The following is a 19,499-nucleotide window of genomic DNA, read 5'->3' as shown; positions in this document are numbered from 1 at the left end:
TCTTTATTATTGTAGATCAATTTCAACAATTCGCCATTATTAGTCACCTCCTCTATCTGGCCATTATCCTTACTTCTAACTGCTAACTGAATATTTCTGTCTCCGTAAGTCGTCGCATGTACACTCCTCCTGTTCAACAATGATCCCTGGAATATCCTTCCAGGAAATTGTTCCTGCCTTAAAAATATTTGTACATGTCCTTCCAATGTTCCCTAGAATTCGTATGGCTGCCAGTTACTGCCATCATGTTGTCCTCAGCTGACTTTTTTGCTAAATTCTATTTCTTAGCAAATTCCTTGAATCTTTCCTTAATTCGGCAAACATTCCTAACTCTATTTATTCCTAATCTGCTCCTCCTTCTTAATATCTTTATTCCATGTTATAATATAACAGGTCCTTGCCATTCCTTACCACTTTTAAGGGTCCATACCTGTTGTCACACTCTTCAACGACTACATCAACCCATCGTCTGTTTTTATCAACACCACGTCTAGAATGTTTCCCTCTAGTTGGTTCCGTCACTTTCTGATTCAGCTGTCCTTCCCATATTAACTTATTCATCATTTGTTGGCCGTCGTTCGCATTCATTTTCCAATTAACATTTTGGTAAGTTGAGATCACCGGTACAATGATGTTCGTTTCTGTGTCGTTCTCCACATAACTGATATCGAATAATTCCTCATCAGCGTCAGCACCAACCTTGCCAAGTCTGTACATCCCAAAAACATAAAGTAGCCAATTATCTTTAGAGATAAGTATTACGTCTAGAATTTCATGTTTCTCAGATGGTGGTGCTGATTATTGATTTAAAAGGAAGTACAACTAGGCAAGCATTCTTTATATAACACTAATCAGAAAGAAAAATTGGAAGGGATCCAACACTTCGAAAAATGAAGGCATTGCCCATAGAAATGATGATGATGATGATGATGATGATGATGATGATGCTTGTTGTTTTAAGGGGCCTAACATCGAAGGTCATCGGCCCCTATGCCCATACAAAGACAATGGCCACGAACGTTGCGAAAATGAAAGACTCCCTAGCCATCGGAACCTAATAGTGTCGGAGTCGGAAAAAAACAAGCGCTGAGCAAGGAATGTCGGACAGCACGGATGAAAGTGAGGTGAGGAACCTAGCACATGTACGTGGAAGCGATTTCAGAACTCAGCTAAAGGCCCCCGTAGTCGCCAACTCACGGTCCTAAGTTGAGAGACTCTGGGATCCCTTATAGTCGCCTCTTACGACATGCAGGAAATATCGTGGTTGCTATTCTACCGCCCCTACCTACAGGGAGATTCATGTTTCTTATCCTTAACTTTCTTCGTAGCTTACAAATTCTTCTTTCTCCAGTATGAATACTCCCCATCCTTTTGTTCCTAACCTGTTCCTACGATAAACATTCCAGTTCCGTGAGAAAATTTCCGCATCCGTCATTTCACTTCTCGGCCATTTTTCAAATCCTATTATTGTATCTGGTAAATATTACATATATGAGATGACCTAATTCTATTCCTTTCTTTACAGTACTTCTACAGTTTAAGAGTAACAATTTTATTTGATACTAACTAATAAAATTAAACCGTAAAAGTAGTTAGTGGGACGTAAAGCAAATTACATCATTATTAACTAATAATAATAATAATATTAATAATAATAATAATAATAATAATAATAATTGGGCCGATGACCTTCGATGTTAGGCCGCTAAAACAACAGTAATAATAATAATAATAATAATAATAATAATAATAATAATAATAATAATAATAATAATAATAATTGTACCGGTTGGTACACCCATACGCCGCACATTTGAATTTTCCGCCTTAAAGTACTCCTCTACTGGAGAAACTCTGAACCTTATAAACTGAATTAATTCAACCATTTATCTAAAGATGTCACTGTGTTAATTTCGAATTGTTTTTGTTTACTAATTATCAAGAAGTGTGGACATTCTCTCACAGATATCTCTACTAAAAACTATGATCATGCACCCTGGTGCGAAGTGAAGGAACTGTTCTTGAAGATATTTTGTATTCATAAGTTGTTGTCTTTACTAAATTTCGTTCTTTCGTTGGTGGGTTGGCAATATTAATCCGTTCTTTCCGCCTGTTTTGAATTTACCCAATCAGGAATTTCTGTAATTAATTTCCCTCCAATCACAGGTTTCTTCTTCATTTTTGACTTGTAACTTTTAGCCGACCAATAAACGTCTGTGGGTGTGTCTTAATTATTTATGAAAGGTCTCGAATCTTCCACGAGGGTATAAAAACTGCTGATTTTCTTGTCTCCCGGCCACTTCAACAACATCTAGCTTAGTGTATGGAAGTATAGCAGGGGGCGGGTAGCACCTCTTTCTTCGGGCAGCAGCTCTTGAACAAGGTAATGGCCGTTTAACACATTTCTTTTTTCCTTGCTAGCTCAGCAGTTTAACCCGCGGGGCAGGTCCAAAACCTTTAATATGTAACCTTTCACTTAAAACATGTAAATCTTTTTCCATCTTTGTAAAACTTCACATATCTTTAAATGTAAATCGGGGATAGAGAGTGCTTTACCCTCTCGAGCTCCCCTTCATTTTGACTTGGGGGGACTATGTTTTCGTAACTGATTTTCTAATCTTTCCTAATGTGTTAAAATTGTTCTTATACAAGTCACCTATATAGTGTGTGAATAGCCCCTGGGTATCGGCTTTGCGCCACTTAGGTTTTAACAAGCTTTCATGTAGGAGTGCAAGTACTCGCCTCCATTCAACCTTGTATTTTGGACCATTAATTTAACCCGTTTTGTTTTCCTTCCTGCGAAGGCCCAGTAGATTGGGTACAAGATACCCCTGTTTAATTCTTGTAAGTTGTGCCGTGACGGCAAGCGATCGTAATGTATGGTATGGCCGTGAATAGGCTTGAAAGGCTGAGAGCGGGTCAGCTCTTTCTGGTATTTTGAAAGGTGCCTCGGGGAGGCGTGACATTTTGAGTGCTGGGAGCAAGTGCTCCATTGTATTGAGGGAATTTCTGCCCTTTTCTAAAATATGTGGTTGTGAGCTGAGAGCTCAGAAATTGTTAAACTTCGGGGCTCGTAGCCCAGAATTTGTAAAGACCCCTTAACTTGTGCTTTCGTTTGTAAAATTACATTGTACCTGATTTTTCTTTGTTATTTCACCTAGTGAAAATTGTTAAACCTTGTTGTCTATTGAAAATATAACCTTTATTTAAATTTTAAATTCATCTTTCGGACTTGTAGTTAGACCCATTCCAGCCCGCACCTTCTTTCACCTCTGCTGATCCACCAAAACACGGTAATAATAATAATAATAATAATAATAATAATAATAATAATAATAATAATAATAATAATAATAATAATTTTATTGGTTTTACGTTCCACTAAGTTCATTTTGACGGTTTTAGGAGACGCCCAGGTGCCTGAATTTTGTTCCGCAGGAGTTCCTTTGCATGCCATTAAATCTACCGACACGAGGCTGACGTATTTAAGCACCTTCAAATAGGATCGAACCTGCCAAGTTGGGGTGTCATCCCTACTTGACCTCGTGCATCCTATACTGTCATCTCTACTCTCTAATCCACCATAAATGACCATGAATTATAATGAATTGTGACTAAGAGGAGTTGTGCTAGCTGTAAGCCTGATGACCTTACAACGCAGGGAGTGGTTGAATTACGTGGTGCCATGAACTCAAGGGTAGCTGTGCTCCATACATAATAAGTAAATAAGGGAAACTGATTAGTTAAGCCGTTAGTTCTTGCGTATTTTCACGTAAACAGCATCTGCAGCGGAAGAATATTATTTTCATCACCAGCGTTCTTTTGTCCACAGGAATGCAGCCGTGTTTTGTTCGAGTACCGCGTGCTGTACAAGCATTTCTGAATCTTCCTTCTAATAACCTCAATTCTCGTGAATATTCTTCAGCAGTGGCGTAACAAAATGTTATATACGTCAAATTTTCTTTGCCCACTGAAGGGGGGAGACCCAGCTTAACAAAGGAAAAAAGAATGTTAATATTCATTCGATTGTTAAATATGCTACAATTGTTGTTGACAATTCCTACACTTATCCCAGTGTTGGCATGCTTCCTGGCAACCGGAAGCAACTTCAATAATGTCAGAATTTTAATAATTTTTAATATTTTAAAATAAAATGTTCTAAATTTCCCGCCTTTTTAATATATTACTGTTTCCCTTGTAAATTCCAAATTTATAAGAATTTTCGTACTTGTCCTTTTTTAAAGTGTGTATCAAACCTCCAGCTACAAAATGAACCTCAATCATTAACATAGACTGTAATTCGGATTTTTTGTTGGTTTTTATTCCGAGCACCAGAAAATATTAATATTTTTGTAAGTAAATATGTTATATAAAATCTAATTTAAATCCCATTGATCTGAATGAGGTACAGATTGTAGTACAACACTATGCGAGGAAACTCTGAAAAATTCATAATTATCCGTGAAACAGTAAGGGAGTTATGAAGGAAACCGTTAAAATGGCGGGAAATTATGAACATTTTATTTTGAAATGTTGTAGTTAGAATTTTTACATTATTGAAGTTGCTTCTGATTGCTCTAAAGCATGCCAATACTGGGTTATGTGCAGCATTTGTCAACTACGTTTGTAGCATATATAACAATCGAATGAATATTGGCCGATTTTCCCTGTGTTAAGCTAGGTCTCCCCCCTGAAAGAAATCCATGCATGTATTTTGATTCTTTGTACTCGTCGTACTGTACTTTGGAGGATAAATCTCGTCGCGAGTCTCTTTATTGTGCTGCCGAAACCTTCACACGGACCCTTACAGCGAGGTGCGGCAAATAAATGTTATTCTACCCTCATGCCGAAATCATCTTCGTGAAAACACAAATGAATAAAACTGCTTCTGATTTTGTGATGGAAAGAGGCATCATCACTGATATAGTAACTTGTTTCCACAGTGCTTAAGATCTGAATTAAGAAATTAATAAATTTTGATTCAAGTAATGGACAGTGGTTGTGTCGTGTTTTTTTTCTAGTTGCTTTACGTCGCACCGACACGGATATGTCTTATGGCGACGATGGGACAGGAAAGGGCTAGGCGTGGGAAGGAAGCCGCCGTGGCCTTAATTAAGGTACAGCCCCAGCATTTGCCTGGTGTGAAAATGGGAAACCACGGAAAACCATCTTCAGGGCTGCCGACAGTGGGGTTCGAACCTACTACCTCCCGAATACTGGATACTGGCCGCACTTAAGCGACTGCAGCTATCGAGCTCGATGTGTCGTGTTTTAAGCAATCAGAATAACAACAAATGATCGAATATTAACTGTAAAAACCGTTTTTTAGTGAATAACTAAAGAGTGTCCGGGTTCGATTCCCGGCCAGATCAGGATTTTAACCTGGATTTGAGGGCTGGTTCGAGGTCCACTCAGGCTACGTGATTACAATTGAGGAGCTATGATGGTGAGATAGAGGCCTCGGGCTAGAAAGCCAAGATAACGGCCAGAAGGATCGTCGTGGTGACCGCACAGGCTTTCGGGCTGAGCGGCGGTTGCTTAGTAGGCCAAGACCCTTCGGAGCTGTTGCGCCATGGACTGGGTTACAAAAGGGTATAGTGTAGTCTGATTGTTGTTCCAGTGGAATTTATAATTTATATTTAGAGAAAACATATTTTTACACTTGGCTTTACGTCGCACCGACGATGGAACAGGAAAAGGCTAAGAGTGGGAAGGAAGCGGACGTGACCTTAATTAAGGTACAGCCTGGTGTGAAAATGCGAAACCACGGAAATTCGACAATGGTGTAGGTCCTAATGTTCTGAAATATCATCAATTGCAAGGAATTCGCCAGGATTTAGTCTGTTATTAATTTTATTATAGTACTAATTCTGCTGTCACAATAAAAGATTGCACTTTTACATAACATGTTTTCTACAAAACCGAGGGAGTTGGCCGTACGGTTAGAGGGGTGCAGCTGTGAACTGGCATTCAGGAAATAGTGAGTTCGAACCCCACTGTCGGCAGCCCTGCAGATGAGTTTCCGTGGTTTCGCATTTTCACACCAGGCTGTACCTTAATTAAGGTCACGTCCGCTTCCTTCCCACTCTTAGCCTTTTCCTGTTCCATCGTCGGTGCGACGTAAAGCCAAGTGTAAAAATATGTTTTCTCTAAATACTTAAAAATTCGTTCGTGTTTTTCACGACTTTCCAAGGTTTTGTCTACTGTTTCCCTTCATTGCTCCATCAAATGCGGTATGTAGATGATTGTTAACCCATTTGTCCCGGGACATCCATTGCAGTTAGTGTACGTTGCAAGACTCTTACACATTGTTCTAGCAATGCAATCATTACAGCTATTTATTGACAGCTCTTGTTTACTGGTTATATCAGATAATTCGATCAATTAATCAATCATTTTTGTGTTCTCATAAATCACACACAGACAGCATGAATATCACGATAGCCCGCTAACACACAATGTTCCTGTCTTAATTCAGCAGACACAGAAAACCCTATTTTACTGTTCGGGTATTTGTCTTTGAAGTTTCTGTCTTATTTATTTATTTATTTATTTATTTATTTATTTATTTATTTATTTATTTATTTATTTATTTATTTATTTATTTATTGCACACTACAGGACTTAGTGTTCCAATTACAGTGGCAACTACGTCAGATAAGCTACAATTAACATGATGACACTTATATCTAAACTATATTCTACTATTTTATCTAATCTCCTATAATTTTGATATAAAATATCAAAGCATTTTTTCTAAAAACTAAAGAACCTTATGTTAATATAGTGGAACAACACACAACAAAGTAAAATGACAAAATAAATGAAGCAATACACGTACAAGCATAATATTCTTGACCTTCACCTACAATTTCCCCTATTTTTAGGACTGCATACAATTGCGCGATGAAGTTCAGTTAAAAACTCACGTAATGGCAGACTGAAGTCAAGGCCATTATTTTTCTGCTATTTTGCTTTACGTCGCACCGATACAGATAGGTCTTAAGGCGACGATGGGATAGGAAAGGCCTAGGAATGGGAAGGAAGCGGCCGTGGCCTTAATTAAGGTACAGCCCCAGCATTTGCCTGCCGTGAAAATGGGAAACCATGGAAAACCATCTTCAGGGCTGCCGACAGTGGGATTCGAACCCAATATCTCTTGGATGCAAATTATTTTTCTGAATGGCACTGTTGAAGATACTACAGAGCCTGTTTACCGGCGAGTAATCATGGGCACATGTCCTGGTTTTTCATATTAAAATGATATGTTATTTCTGGAATTGAAGCGAGGTACATGGAAATTTAGGAGAGACAGTAATTCAGGATTATCAATAGCATAGTTTACAATTTTAAAAACAAATTGTATTGCAAACTTCCGTCTGCGAATTTCTAAACTCTCCACTCCGAAATTTAAAAGGATCACTATATGGTACCATATGGGGATAGCAGCCAGTTATTTTCCTGAATGAGCTCTTCTGTAACGCCCTTTCTCACCGTGACAAAATCCTTCTCCCTGGATATCGTGCAAGTAACTTATTTCTATTCATGTTGATTTGTAATACTTTTACAGTGGATTATGTTGAGATTTTCCCTTCTTTCCTTGCGAAGTACACATAACTTCTCCTCCTTTTACTAGCATAAAATGAATTCTGCTCATTGACTAAGATACTGGCAATAATATCAAAACCTGGATTTCCGAATTCCAATCTTTTGCATTAGAAAAATGCTTTTTATGTTGTCTAGAAGTTCCTGTTCGTCATCTTTTTCCGACTCGGTAATTTCTACAAAAATAAAAAATGTCAATTTTCTTCGAATATTTCATTTGAGAATGTTTTTGCTTAATACATTTTTAAGTTTCGTTCAAGTGAAGAAGTGCTTCATCATTTTTCTACTTCTGTAACGTCAAAGTCCCACTCTTCATTACATACGGGTTACTTGTCACCATCACTACAAATGTCCGACTCGTTGGCTGAATGGTCAGCGTACTGATCTTCGGTTCAGAGGGTCCTGGGTTCAATTCCCGGCTGGATCGGGGATTTTAAACTTCATTGGTTAACTCCAATGGCCCGGGGACTGGGTGTTTGTACTGTCTCCAACATCCCTGCAACTCACACACCACACATAACACTATCCTCCACCACAATAACACGCAGTTACCCACACATGGCAGATGCCGCCCGCCCTCATCGGAGGGTCTGCCTTACAAGGGCTGCACTCGGCTAGAAATAGTCACACGAAATTATATTATATTATCACTACAAATGAGTTGTTTTATTTTATTCTCTCGAAATGGCATCAAGGAGGCCTGTGCCAAAAGGTCCCCTTAAACCACACAATAGGGCATCTCGTGTGAGATGGGTAACAACTCTTTATGGTATCAGGAACTGTGGAAAAGCAAGCTCTGTTCTGGTGAGGTCACCTTAAGCTTACACCCTTACATTAGAATCATTTAAGTCTGAAAACGATCCGATCCGGCGAAAGATAGAACGAGCCTTTCATTCTGGAGCGCCATCAACAACAACGGAATTACATCATGTTTTGGGGTAGGATCAATTTTGGTCGACATACGCCTCTAATTTCTATCCTTGGCAATATGATTTGTCTGATATACAGAGACAACTTCCTCCAACTTGTGATTAAAGGGTTTTCTGTCACTCATAACCATATGAAGAGACATGTAACCTTTCCTTACAACTTCGTTAATATGATTACCCCCATGAAAATGATTCCTTATATTAACAGCTAGAGCTCTTACAGTGATCCTCATGACGTACTATCATCCCATCAACACGGTAATTAAATCTGCTCGTCCCTATCGAGCCTGACTGGTCATTCTGTTCCTTGAGAAACATGGCAAACACCGAATAGTGTGGTCGCAAATTCTGTAAACGTGAATTGTGTTCAATATGCATGGCATGAACTGAAGAGGGTAATTGCCCATCGTCTTAATCCTCCTGCTAATATTCAGCAATTGAATGTATGAGTGAGATAATCTACCGCAAAACAAGTTAGAGTCTTTGGTGCTGAGTATGCCTCGACGTGTTCAAGAATATTTCAGGGGCCAATGTGGCTATACATGGTACTGGTCTGCCACACAATGAACATGAATTCCTTGTTGAAAATTGCACATTAACAACATCGTGTTTTTGTTGCGTTTCTCTTGCTTTTGCTTAGGCGACTGCAATTTTTTCCTTTGCAGTTACACTTCGTAATGCATAATGTAAGTACAATCTTCTTCTTAAGACGCCGTCTCCGTACGGATATTGGCCATCCACGTAGCCAGCTCTGATCTTGACAATGTAACATGAAAAGCTTATTTTGATGTACATCTGTGCCATTTTCGAATGTCCTTTAGCCATGAGCAGTTTAACTTGTATCTTCCCTTCAATTAATAGATGTAATAATTGATACCGCTCAAGTATTGTGTTTTCCTATGTTTTATAATGTGCAACAGTTCTTTTTTTTTTTTTCATCAAATGAAGGGCCTCGCCATTTGAAATGTTCAATATCCAAGGTATGCGCAAGAGATGATGATACAGATACATACCTTTTCCAATGCTTGGATCCAGTGTTCAGCTTTCACATCCATATAGGAGAATAGGGAATATGTAGCAACGGATCATGCGGATTCGTAGCTGCAGACTGAGGTCTGACCTTATGAAGAATTTCTTCACGGTAATGAATTATTTCCTGGCCTGCTCAATTTTAGATTTTATTTCTCGTTTGCAATCACATTGGTCGTTCAGCATGGTGCCCAAGTATTTGAAGGAGGATACTTGCTCTACTATATGACCTTTCATTTTGAGATTTGCTTGTATTGTCTGTAAGTACATAAACTTAGAAAAATAAAAAGTGCGCATAACCAGAATATGCGAAACTTCTTTTGAACACTGTATAGTGAAGACAACAGAAGAATTTGATATTGGGCAGAGATGAATATCTCTCACCACTCAATTTTGGAAATCACTTCAAAATAAAATAACACTCATTCCTTTTGCGGTCCGATTTCATATGTAATGCTTAAAACGGAACATCATCGGTAGTAAGGGGAACAATAGCACCAAGAGAGGTAGATTAGGAAAACGAAAAAGCAGGAGCTTCATAAAAGTAAGTAGAATCAAGGTAAGATTGATTGGTGTCTCGAGACTGTAGCTTACCGTAATTTCCTTGAGAGTTGTAGGCTTCCATTTCATATATGTTGTTGAAAGTTCTGTATTTCACGTAGTTCCCATACATTCCCACCGCACAAACAGGGACGTAACCACCACCGTCAAGTTCAAGATCGATCCTTTCGTCGTCTGAATAACTCTGTCCACCGCCAATAGGGATAATTTTCTTTTCCGCTTCATGAGCTTTGGGGCAGTATCCTGTACATACCACCACCAGAAATGCTGAAAATAAGATCACATTAATCAAGGATTAATCACAGCTATAGAGTAAAAGGTGAAGAAAGCAAAGGGAAACTGCATCACTCCTCAATTCCCTAACACGCCTCATCAGTGATGCCTAAGCCATCTATGACAGCTGATGGCAGAGCTGTTGCGGATCAAACCAACCTTCAGGCTGAATACTATATATACATACATACATACATACATACATACATATATTTTTTTTTGCTAGGGGCTTTACGTCGCACCGACACAGATAGGTCTTATGGCGACGATGGGATAGGAAAGGCCTAGGAGTTGGAAGGAAGCGGCCGTGGCCTTAATTAAGGTACAGCCCCAGCATTTGCCTGGTGTGAAAATGGGAAACCACGGAAAACCATCTTCAGGGCTGCCGATAGTGGGATTCGAACCTACTATCTCCCGGATGCAAGCTCACAGCCGCGCGCCTCTACGCGCACGGCCAACTCGCCCGGTACATACATACATACATACATGTAAAGGCTAAATTGGCAAAACTTCAAAGTTTAGTATCTGGTGAAGAACCGTAGATGAAAAGGAGTCCGAAATATAATAACAGTCCGCCAAAGATTTTAAAATAATACCTTAATTCTAGCGGTGGTGGTGGTGATTTTCGTTTTAAAGGGAAGTACAACTAGGTGACCATCATCTTTGAACAAATTAAGTGGAAACAAAAAGGAAAATAGTATAAACCTATTTATTCAACGGGAATTTTGAAAATAAACTTAACAAATTAAACAGAAACTTCTTTATTAAGCCGAAATGGACACAAACACATCAAAACAGAAGTAGGTGTCGTGAGTAACAGACACTTGAAATTTACATGAACTTGATTAATCTACTCTCACACATAAAGCGAACGACTGCATCAGCAGTATTCTCGTCATCGGCCAGTATGCGTTCAATGGTTTCCTCCAGGCAAAGCTTCCGTCTTAGGCCAGAGCATTCGGTGAGATGTGGGCCTCGGTGAATTCGGTACCACAAGAACACACTTGGGGGCTTCCCTCCTTAGAAGGTAAGAGTGCGTCGATGATGACCTATCCTCAGCTTACACAAATCCATGTGGCTCTCTTCGTGGAGGTCGGTAAGTTTTCTTCTTAATTGCTCTCAATTTGTTGGGAGTTCGGATAGCTATGCACTCCGATTCCCAGGCCGCCAAGATGATTCGACGTACTGAGAACAAATATCCATAACAGGTACGTTTATAGGTCTAGGACTCTAGGTGGCCCACTTCTTTTTCAGCTTGATCCGCCAGTTTGCTGCACGCAATCCCTACATGGCTTGGAAGCCACGCGAAAGTGATTCTGGTTTCAACATCACACAGCCTGGCTAGAAGGTCATGATTCTGCTGTACCAGTGGGTTATATACTAGGCCTATATGATTACTGTAAGATGGGGGGCCAAAACAGGAAACGTCGAATTTATCCGTTAATATTAGCTTACCTGTATCGAAAAATCTGAAGATAATAAATGTTATGTTATTCTTAAAGCGTCTTTACTAAAGGAGAAATAGCAATGGAGATGTTCGCTGTTACACTGACTGACAGAGCAAATGCAACACCAAGGAGGAGTGGTTCGAAAGGGATGAAAGTTGGGGAAAAAACAGAGTCGGCACGGAAGAATAATTGATGTTTATTTCAAACCGATATGCAGGTTACACAATGCGCACGGCATCGACTCAGTAGGATGTAGGACCACTGCGAGCGGCGATGCACGCAGAAACACGTCGAGGTACAGAGTCAATAAGAGTGCGGATGGTGTCCTGAGGGATGGTTCTCCATTCTCTGTCAACCATTTGCCACAGTTGGTCGTACGTACGAGGCTGGGGCAGAGTTTGCAAACGGCGTCCAATGAGATCCCACACGTGTTCGATTGGTGAGAGATCCGGAGAGTACGCTGGCCACGGAAGCATCTGTACACCTCGTAGAGCCTGTTGGGAGATGCGAGCAGTGTGTGGGCGGGCATTATCCTGCTGAAACAGAGCATTGGGCAGCCCCTGAAGGTACGGGAGTGCCACCGGTCGCAGCACATGCTGCACGTAGCGGTGGGCATTTAACGTGCCTTGAATACGCACTAGAGGTGACGTGGAATCACACGCAATAGCGCCCCAAACCATGATGCCGCGTTGTCTAGCGGTAGGGCGCTCCACAGTTACTGCCGGATTTGACTTTTCTCCAGGCCGACGCCACACTCGTCTGCGGTGACTATCACTGACAGAACAGAAGCGTGACTCATCGGAGAGCACGACGTTCCGCCATTCCCTCATCCAAGTCGCTCTAGCCCGGCACCATGCCAGGCGTGCACGTCTATGCTGTGGAGTCAATGGTAGCCTTCTGAGCGGACGCCGGGAGTGCAGGCCTCCTTCAACCAATCGACGGGAAATTGTTCTGGTCGATATTGGAACAGCCAGGGTGTCTTGCACATGCTGAAGAATGGCGGTTGACGTGGCGTGTGGGGCTGCCACCGCTTGGCGGCGGATGCGCCGATCCTCGCGTGCTGACGTCACTCGGGCTGCACCTGGACCCCTCGCACGTGCCACATGTCCCTGCGCCAACCATCTTCGCCACAGGCGCTGCACCGTGGACACATCGCTATGGGTATCGGCTGCGATTTGACGAAGCGACCAACCTGCCCTTCTCAGCGCGATCACCATACCCCTCGTAAAGTCGTCTGTCTGCTGGAAATGCCTCCGTTGACGGCGGCCTGGCATTCTTAGCTATACACGTGTCCTGTGGCACACGACAACACGTTCTACAATGACTGTCGACTGAGAAATCACGGTACGAAGTGGGCCATTCGCCAACGCCGTGTCCCATTTATCGTTCGCTACGTGCGCAGCACAGCGGCGCATTTCACATCATGAGCATACCTCAGTGACGTCAGTCTACCCTGCAATTGGCATAAAGTTCTGACCACTCCTGCTTGGTGTTGCATTTGCTCTGTTAGTCAGTGTATTATGTTTTATCACAAACTTTCTCTCCGGAATAATATTTCTATCTAAAAATGTGCATACAACATTGCATAAAATACAATTTCCAATCTTTTATATCTGATACATTTCTTCGTACGAGCTAAAATAATATTCACGAATTTATCTCCTTATTGGTGAGTCCACCAATGGCGACTAGCTCTGACGTAGAAATATTGTTCAGTAGCAGTATCTACTGATGACTAAACGCCAACATTCTTTTGCTTCAGAGATTAATTAACCTACCGTTTCATCGGACTCAACAATTTATGTAATTATATAAACAATGCTGAAATAACTCGTAAATTTAGATAACTCAAAATATTATTTTGCATGATGTTCAGTTCATATAAAGTTTTTGATAAATCGGAAAAATAAATCGAATCATCTTGCGAATTTCGACTGTCCGGAAGATCAGGCGCTAAATCAGGTTGTGTGGTAGTTGTGTTGTGTCGTCCGACGAAACTCCTGTCGGGTGAAGTCAGGTGGCCGATCCATCAGACCGCCTGACCACCTTACCAGATCGGATTGTTTGTAGAGCTCTTTTGTGCAGCGTACTCCAGGCCATTCCACTTCAGCGTCTTAGGGCTTGAGAGCCCTGACTCCAAGGAACAGGAAGGTAATCCCTGACTCTACCCAGAGAAATCGCACCTTCCCCAACACCCTCCCCCATCCGCCTCTAAATCTCACTATGCTGCGGCTGCGGTAATGTAAGAACGCGGATGCTACTCACCTTGGCGTTTAGCCATTATAAGTTTTGAAGAATTTCCATCCTTAAAACCATGTGACATGTCCGATTATAACACTGATAGTTACTGTGGGGCCCTTAAACAATTTGTAGAGGATTAACTAATATCTTTGTTATTCGACTGGGCCTCACCACATCTATTCTCATGTTCTTTGTTTCTGTAAATACTCCTTGTATTTAGAATATGGCAATGTCGTTTCTTTGATGTAGGCAACAGTAAACCATGTTAAACAAGATGGAGTGTTAAACTGTTCGTGTACGCAATTCCCCAACACAATTAGCCAATTAGAAATATTGAAGAAATGTCACCTGAATTAAACATTTTTACGACGGCCCTCTCTGTAAATTCTTAACCGGCTACAGTCAAATTTCAAACAAAACTGATATGACTTCAACGTTACACATTTTGAAATATAAGTATCACAATATTCCAGGCCCAAAGCGGAGGCGGGAGAGGTTTTTCTTCGGGTACTCCGGTTTTCCCTGTCATCTTTCATTCCAGCAACACTCTCCATTCTCATTTCATAGCATCTATCAGTCATTAATAAATCACTTTGGGAGTGGCGACCCCATCGTACTAACAGCCTATATATGCTTCATTCATTACATCCCTGACCCGGTCAATGACTGGGAAACAGGTTGTAGGTTTTCATTTTCAATATTCCAGGCGGCCCCCTTGCATTTCAAAAGAACTTGGGCATAAAAAGCTTCCGCGTAGCCATGCATTGGCTTGCAAATGCTCTATCTGGCTCTACATACATTTGCGTATACATATTCTCAGTCATGAACCCCAATAAGAGCAACACTGGGTCATGTTTGTTCGATGTTGCGTTAGAAGCAGGATTAAGGTGTTACGCATACATTCTGCTCGAACAATTTTCCCCGATATCACTAGATTGGTGAAATCAAATAAATGCCAGTTTTGGTTTTTAAAAACTGTTTTTGTTTGTTTGTATTTCTTTAATCATTTCTATACAGGTACCTTATAAGATGTACCGCCCTTTTAGTGGTTGTGGTGGTGGTGGTGATTATTGTTTTAATAGGAAGTACAACTGGGCAACCATCCTCTGTAAGGAGCCTGACACAAGTAAGTGGAAGCAATGCCAGCACTCAACTAAGGACCCCGTGGTCACCAACCCACACCCCCAATTTAAGAGAATCCCTGGGACTCCTTTAAGACACGTTTTATGACGAGCAGGGGATACCGTTGATATCTTTCTACCGCTTCCACCCAAAAGTGGACCCTTTCACCTTGCTTTCCCTCCTCTCCACTCGCTCTCTTTCTCTCTCTTGCCACCGAGCTCGATAGCTGCAGTCGCTTAAGTGCGGCCAGTATCCAGTATTTGGGAGATAGTAGGTTCGAACCCACTGTCGGCAGCCCTGAAAATGGTTTTCCGTGGTTTCCCATTTTCATACCAGGCAAATGCTGGGACTGTACCTTAATTAAGGCCACGGCCGCTTCCTTCCCACTCCCAGCCCTTCCCTGTCCCATCGTCGCCATATGACTTATCTGTGTCGGCGCGACGTAAAAGAAAAACTAACTCTCTCTCGCTCTCCTTCGGGCCTCGCACGCAGCTCGATGCCCTGGGCCACGCATGGGGGCTGCCCGCTTGGGAAGGCCTGGTGTATGTTGCAGTGTTGCCAACTCAGGAGATCTTCCGCTAAATTTCACGGGTTTTTGAATGAAATAGAGAATAAATTTTCCATTTAGCAGACAGCGGATATTTCCGGATTTTCAAACTTCTGTTAACGGTTTTCAGCGGATTGGATGTCCGACTCGTTGGCTGAACGGTCAGCGTACTGACCTTCAGTTCAGAGGGTCCCGGGTTCGATTCCCGGCCGGGTCGGGGATTTTTAACCTTAATTGGTTAATTCCAATGGCACGGGGGCTGGGTGTATGTGTTGTCATCATCATTTCGTCCTCATCACGACGCGCAGGTCGCCTACGGGGGTCAAATAGAAAGACCTGCACCTGGCGAGCCGAACCCTTCCTGGGATATCCCGGCACTAAAAGCCATACGACATTTCATTTCAGCGGATTGGATCTATAACAATATCACATTCTGTCATAAGGAGAAAGAGTAATATAGAACTTATGCCTACTCATCTCTTTGTTAATCGAACTTACGCTGCATACTCTATTTAACAAAAATATGGTGACCAAGCAATTTGTCTTTGTTCCGCCGTTATTCAACATGTGAGACTAGTTACGCCCCTCATTTTCTACACCAGTTCTGGTCAGCTGTTGCTTGCTATTGCAATCGTTACTGTACAGTAATCTTGATCAGTTTGGTAATGTCGCGTGCGATACCCCCGTGTTTCTTTTGAATACATCTCTATCCCACAGTGGCGTGCTGTGAACACATTCGTTACCCCAGGTACAGAAATGTTTTCTTAAACATAAACAATCGTAGTCCTCACTACTCTCTCTGAAGTCAACATTACCACTTTATAAGGCTGCATTTTTCGTGGAAAGGTCTACCTGAGAAAGGTCTTTCAGGAATATTTTCACCTCAATCTATAGCATATTGTAAACAATGCAGATTTTAAACAATATACTTACAGGCATGATACTGTATAGGCTTTTGGCCTTATGCCGTGTCAAGAAAATGGGTGAAATTCTTTACGTTTCGCAAAGAACTAGGCTCTGCGTCATCAGAAGAAAACTTCGACTTACAGTTTCACCCGGTGACGCTTCGTGATAGTACACTCATGGTTTTCACAAAAATACACTGCGACTATTTGTTTTTAACTTAAAAAGCCTAATCTAAACTGAATCAGCAAAATTAAAAGTGGTATTTTACCGTCGCCGAAGTTTTATAGTTTCACTCGCATACTGAGTGTACGTGAAACAGCGACAAACGACGGAAAATATTCGTCACGACGTATAACACACGTTATATTCATGAAGAATGCCACAGGACTCGCGAAATCTTCACCTATAATGCAAGAGGAACACCTCAAAAACTCACTATTTATATACCACAATCACAGACAACCAAATACAAAATTCTTTTACTTCGCGCTTAGGTCTGTGTTCATGCTGGGCAACCTAAATATTTCTGTGGCTTTCGGAAAACATATTCTACACGTTCCATCAATGAATTGCTAGGAAAAAAACTTTATACATTCCGAAATTTAAAAAAAAATATGTTCTTGTATATCACAATTGATTTCATAAACAGGCTCTATGTTTATTAGCATGACAGTGTGCAAGTGGCTATACTGTTAACATGTTGGTATTTTTATTGTAGCCCCTACCGTTTGGCGCTGACCTCTTCGAGTGTCAAGCATTAAAACTAATATGCCTTATCTAAGTTAGCTGGCCTGTCGCCGTAAATTGCTGTCGGGGGGAGGGCCCATAGCCGCGCCCCGTCCCAGAACAAGGAAGTTTCTAGTGCATGCGTCAACTAAGCGACTTAAATTTCGCTGGGGTAGCTCTCTCTCACGCCGGCAAGGAAACCCAGCTCGCTGAAGATGAACTGCTGTAGTGCATATTCTCCGCCGTCGCAACTTTCAATTTTTGCTCGGCCGCGCGGCCTTCATTTCTATCTGCCACCCAGCCGATCCCAATCAGCATATAGGTTGACGCCTCGCTGGCTGTTGACCTCCCCACGACCATGGCCTATTGTATCATCCCCGGAGTGGATCCAGCCATCTCCAAAGAAGACATAATCGATGACCTTCTCGCCGCTGACTTACCTGTACATAACGCCTACAGAATGACGGATGTCCACACCTGTACACCCTCTACGCAGATTCTAGTGCATCTCAGCGGAGAAGACTCCCTCCGCCGCCTCCTCGCTTCCGGCGCGATGATTCATTGTAAGAACTACGCAATGGTGCCAACCCCTCCGTACATTCAAGCCCAGCTCTCTGAAACACCAACCCTTGTTCCAGTTGTTCACGAGCCCCCATCCCGGACGACGCTTCAGCCATCAACACCCTCCTTTCCAACAACAACCGCCATTACCACCACCACGAAGTCCGCTAGTATCCTTTCTTCTCTTCCTGTCACAACGGTTACCACTTGTCACCCATCACCTGTTATGTTGTCATCTCTCCCGATTTCTTCGCCCATTGCCCTTCAGCAACTCCCTGCTAGCACGCCGGACCCAACTATCGCAACTTCGCCATCGATATCTTCGCCAGCCAACGCCGCAGTAGCCGCCGCCCAGACATCATCGACCCAGTCATCTTCACAGTCCCCCCCCCCCAACTGTGTATAACTGTGTACTACGTGGAATACCACCTCAAATCTCAGACAGGGACGTTCTACAAGCACTTCGTGCGGCGGGCGTTCCCGTCCGACGTGCTATTCGGATTCGGAACTCCCATGGCCCAACATTTAAGGTGCGGCTCCAACTGCCTACATCTGATGCCGTCCACCAGCTCATCACCACCGGTGCCAGTGTCCACGGCCAACATTATCGAGTGGAACCCTCTCATTACCCACCCTCACCCGGTCGCCAACCCTACGATCATACGTCTCGTTGCCCCCGGCCAGCCCCTCCTCCTGTTTACCCATCTCCACCAGTGTGTCCACCCCTTGCTCCACCCCTCCCAACGTTTGAACTCCTTCGTCTTCTCATCGCTTCCCTAAATCATATAACAGCTACTCTCCATTTCCTTACCTTGCACCTTTACTCAGGCACCTCCTTCTGAACTTCATCTCTCCCACTTGCACTCCACCTTTTCCCTCACACCCTTCCGTAAATCATTTATTGTCTCGCATGTACTTCTGAATTAAATAAAGCGTTTGTTCAATCCTTAGGTATAGACATAATTCCTATCCAATCTCCTACTTCTTCACATCCTTTACCCCACTCCTTCTTCCATCACATCTCCCCAACCCCTTCAGGGTGGAGAATGAAAGCATTGTTAGTTAGATGATAAGAAAATGTTAATACAAAATTATTTACCCCGACAGTGCTGGGGTAGATGGGGTTCAGTGCACGCCACTGCTAGGCCGTAAGAAAAGGTTGAAAACTAGTCAGGTATATAGGAAAGAGTGGTTCTAGTTGGCTGAGTATCCCAGTGATGCAGAACACGAACGGTGAAGATATTGTCAGGGCAAATAAATGCGAAACTGTCTAACATCCTTAATCATAGAAAATCAAACAAACATTTCATATATGCTTTGCCGTTTTCATTGCAACGATAGACAAAAATAGAATTATCTATAAAGAATGTGCTTCTACAGAAGCGACGGTAATATTATTTGCACGAGTTATGGTTGGCATAAGCAATGAAGTGCACAAGCAATAAAGATGATGTTTCTAACCTTAAATTAAATCCCTGTGTGTGCTTTTCTACTGTATTCAGTTAACAGCATATTTTGCTGTATTCAGTCAATCAATCACTACTGATCTGC

At 42.1% G+C, this 19,499-nt stretch overlaps 1 protein-coding gene across 1 annotated transcript in view; it reads right to left on the bottom strand.

Annotated features, from left to right (window-relative positions):
- LOC136872645 (uncharacterized) overlaps nucleotides 1-19,499 on the bottom strand; it is a 35,110-nt gene that overhangs the window by 3,464 nt on the left and 12,147 nt on the right. The window contains exon 2 of the mRNA XM_067146453.2: nucleotides 10,158-10,391. Coding sequence (XP_067002554.2) covers nucleotides 10,158-10,391 — 234 coding nt within the window. The remainder of the gene's footprint in view (nucleotides 1-10,157; nucleotides 10,392-19,499) is intronic.

Source organism: Anabrus simplex, chromosome 4 (genome assembly GCF_040414725.1).
Source record: "Anabrus simplex isolate iqAnaSimp1 chromosome 4, ASM4041472v1, whole genome shotgun sequence".
Lineage (NCBI taxonomy): Eukaryota > Metazoa > Arthropoda > Insecta > Orthoptera > Tettigoniidae > Anabrus > Anabrus simplex.
The sequence above is the reverse complement of the archived record's forward strand: the minus strand, read 5'-3'. Positions and strand labels throughout refer to the sequence as shown.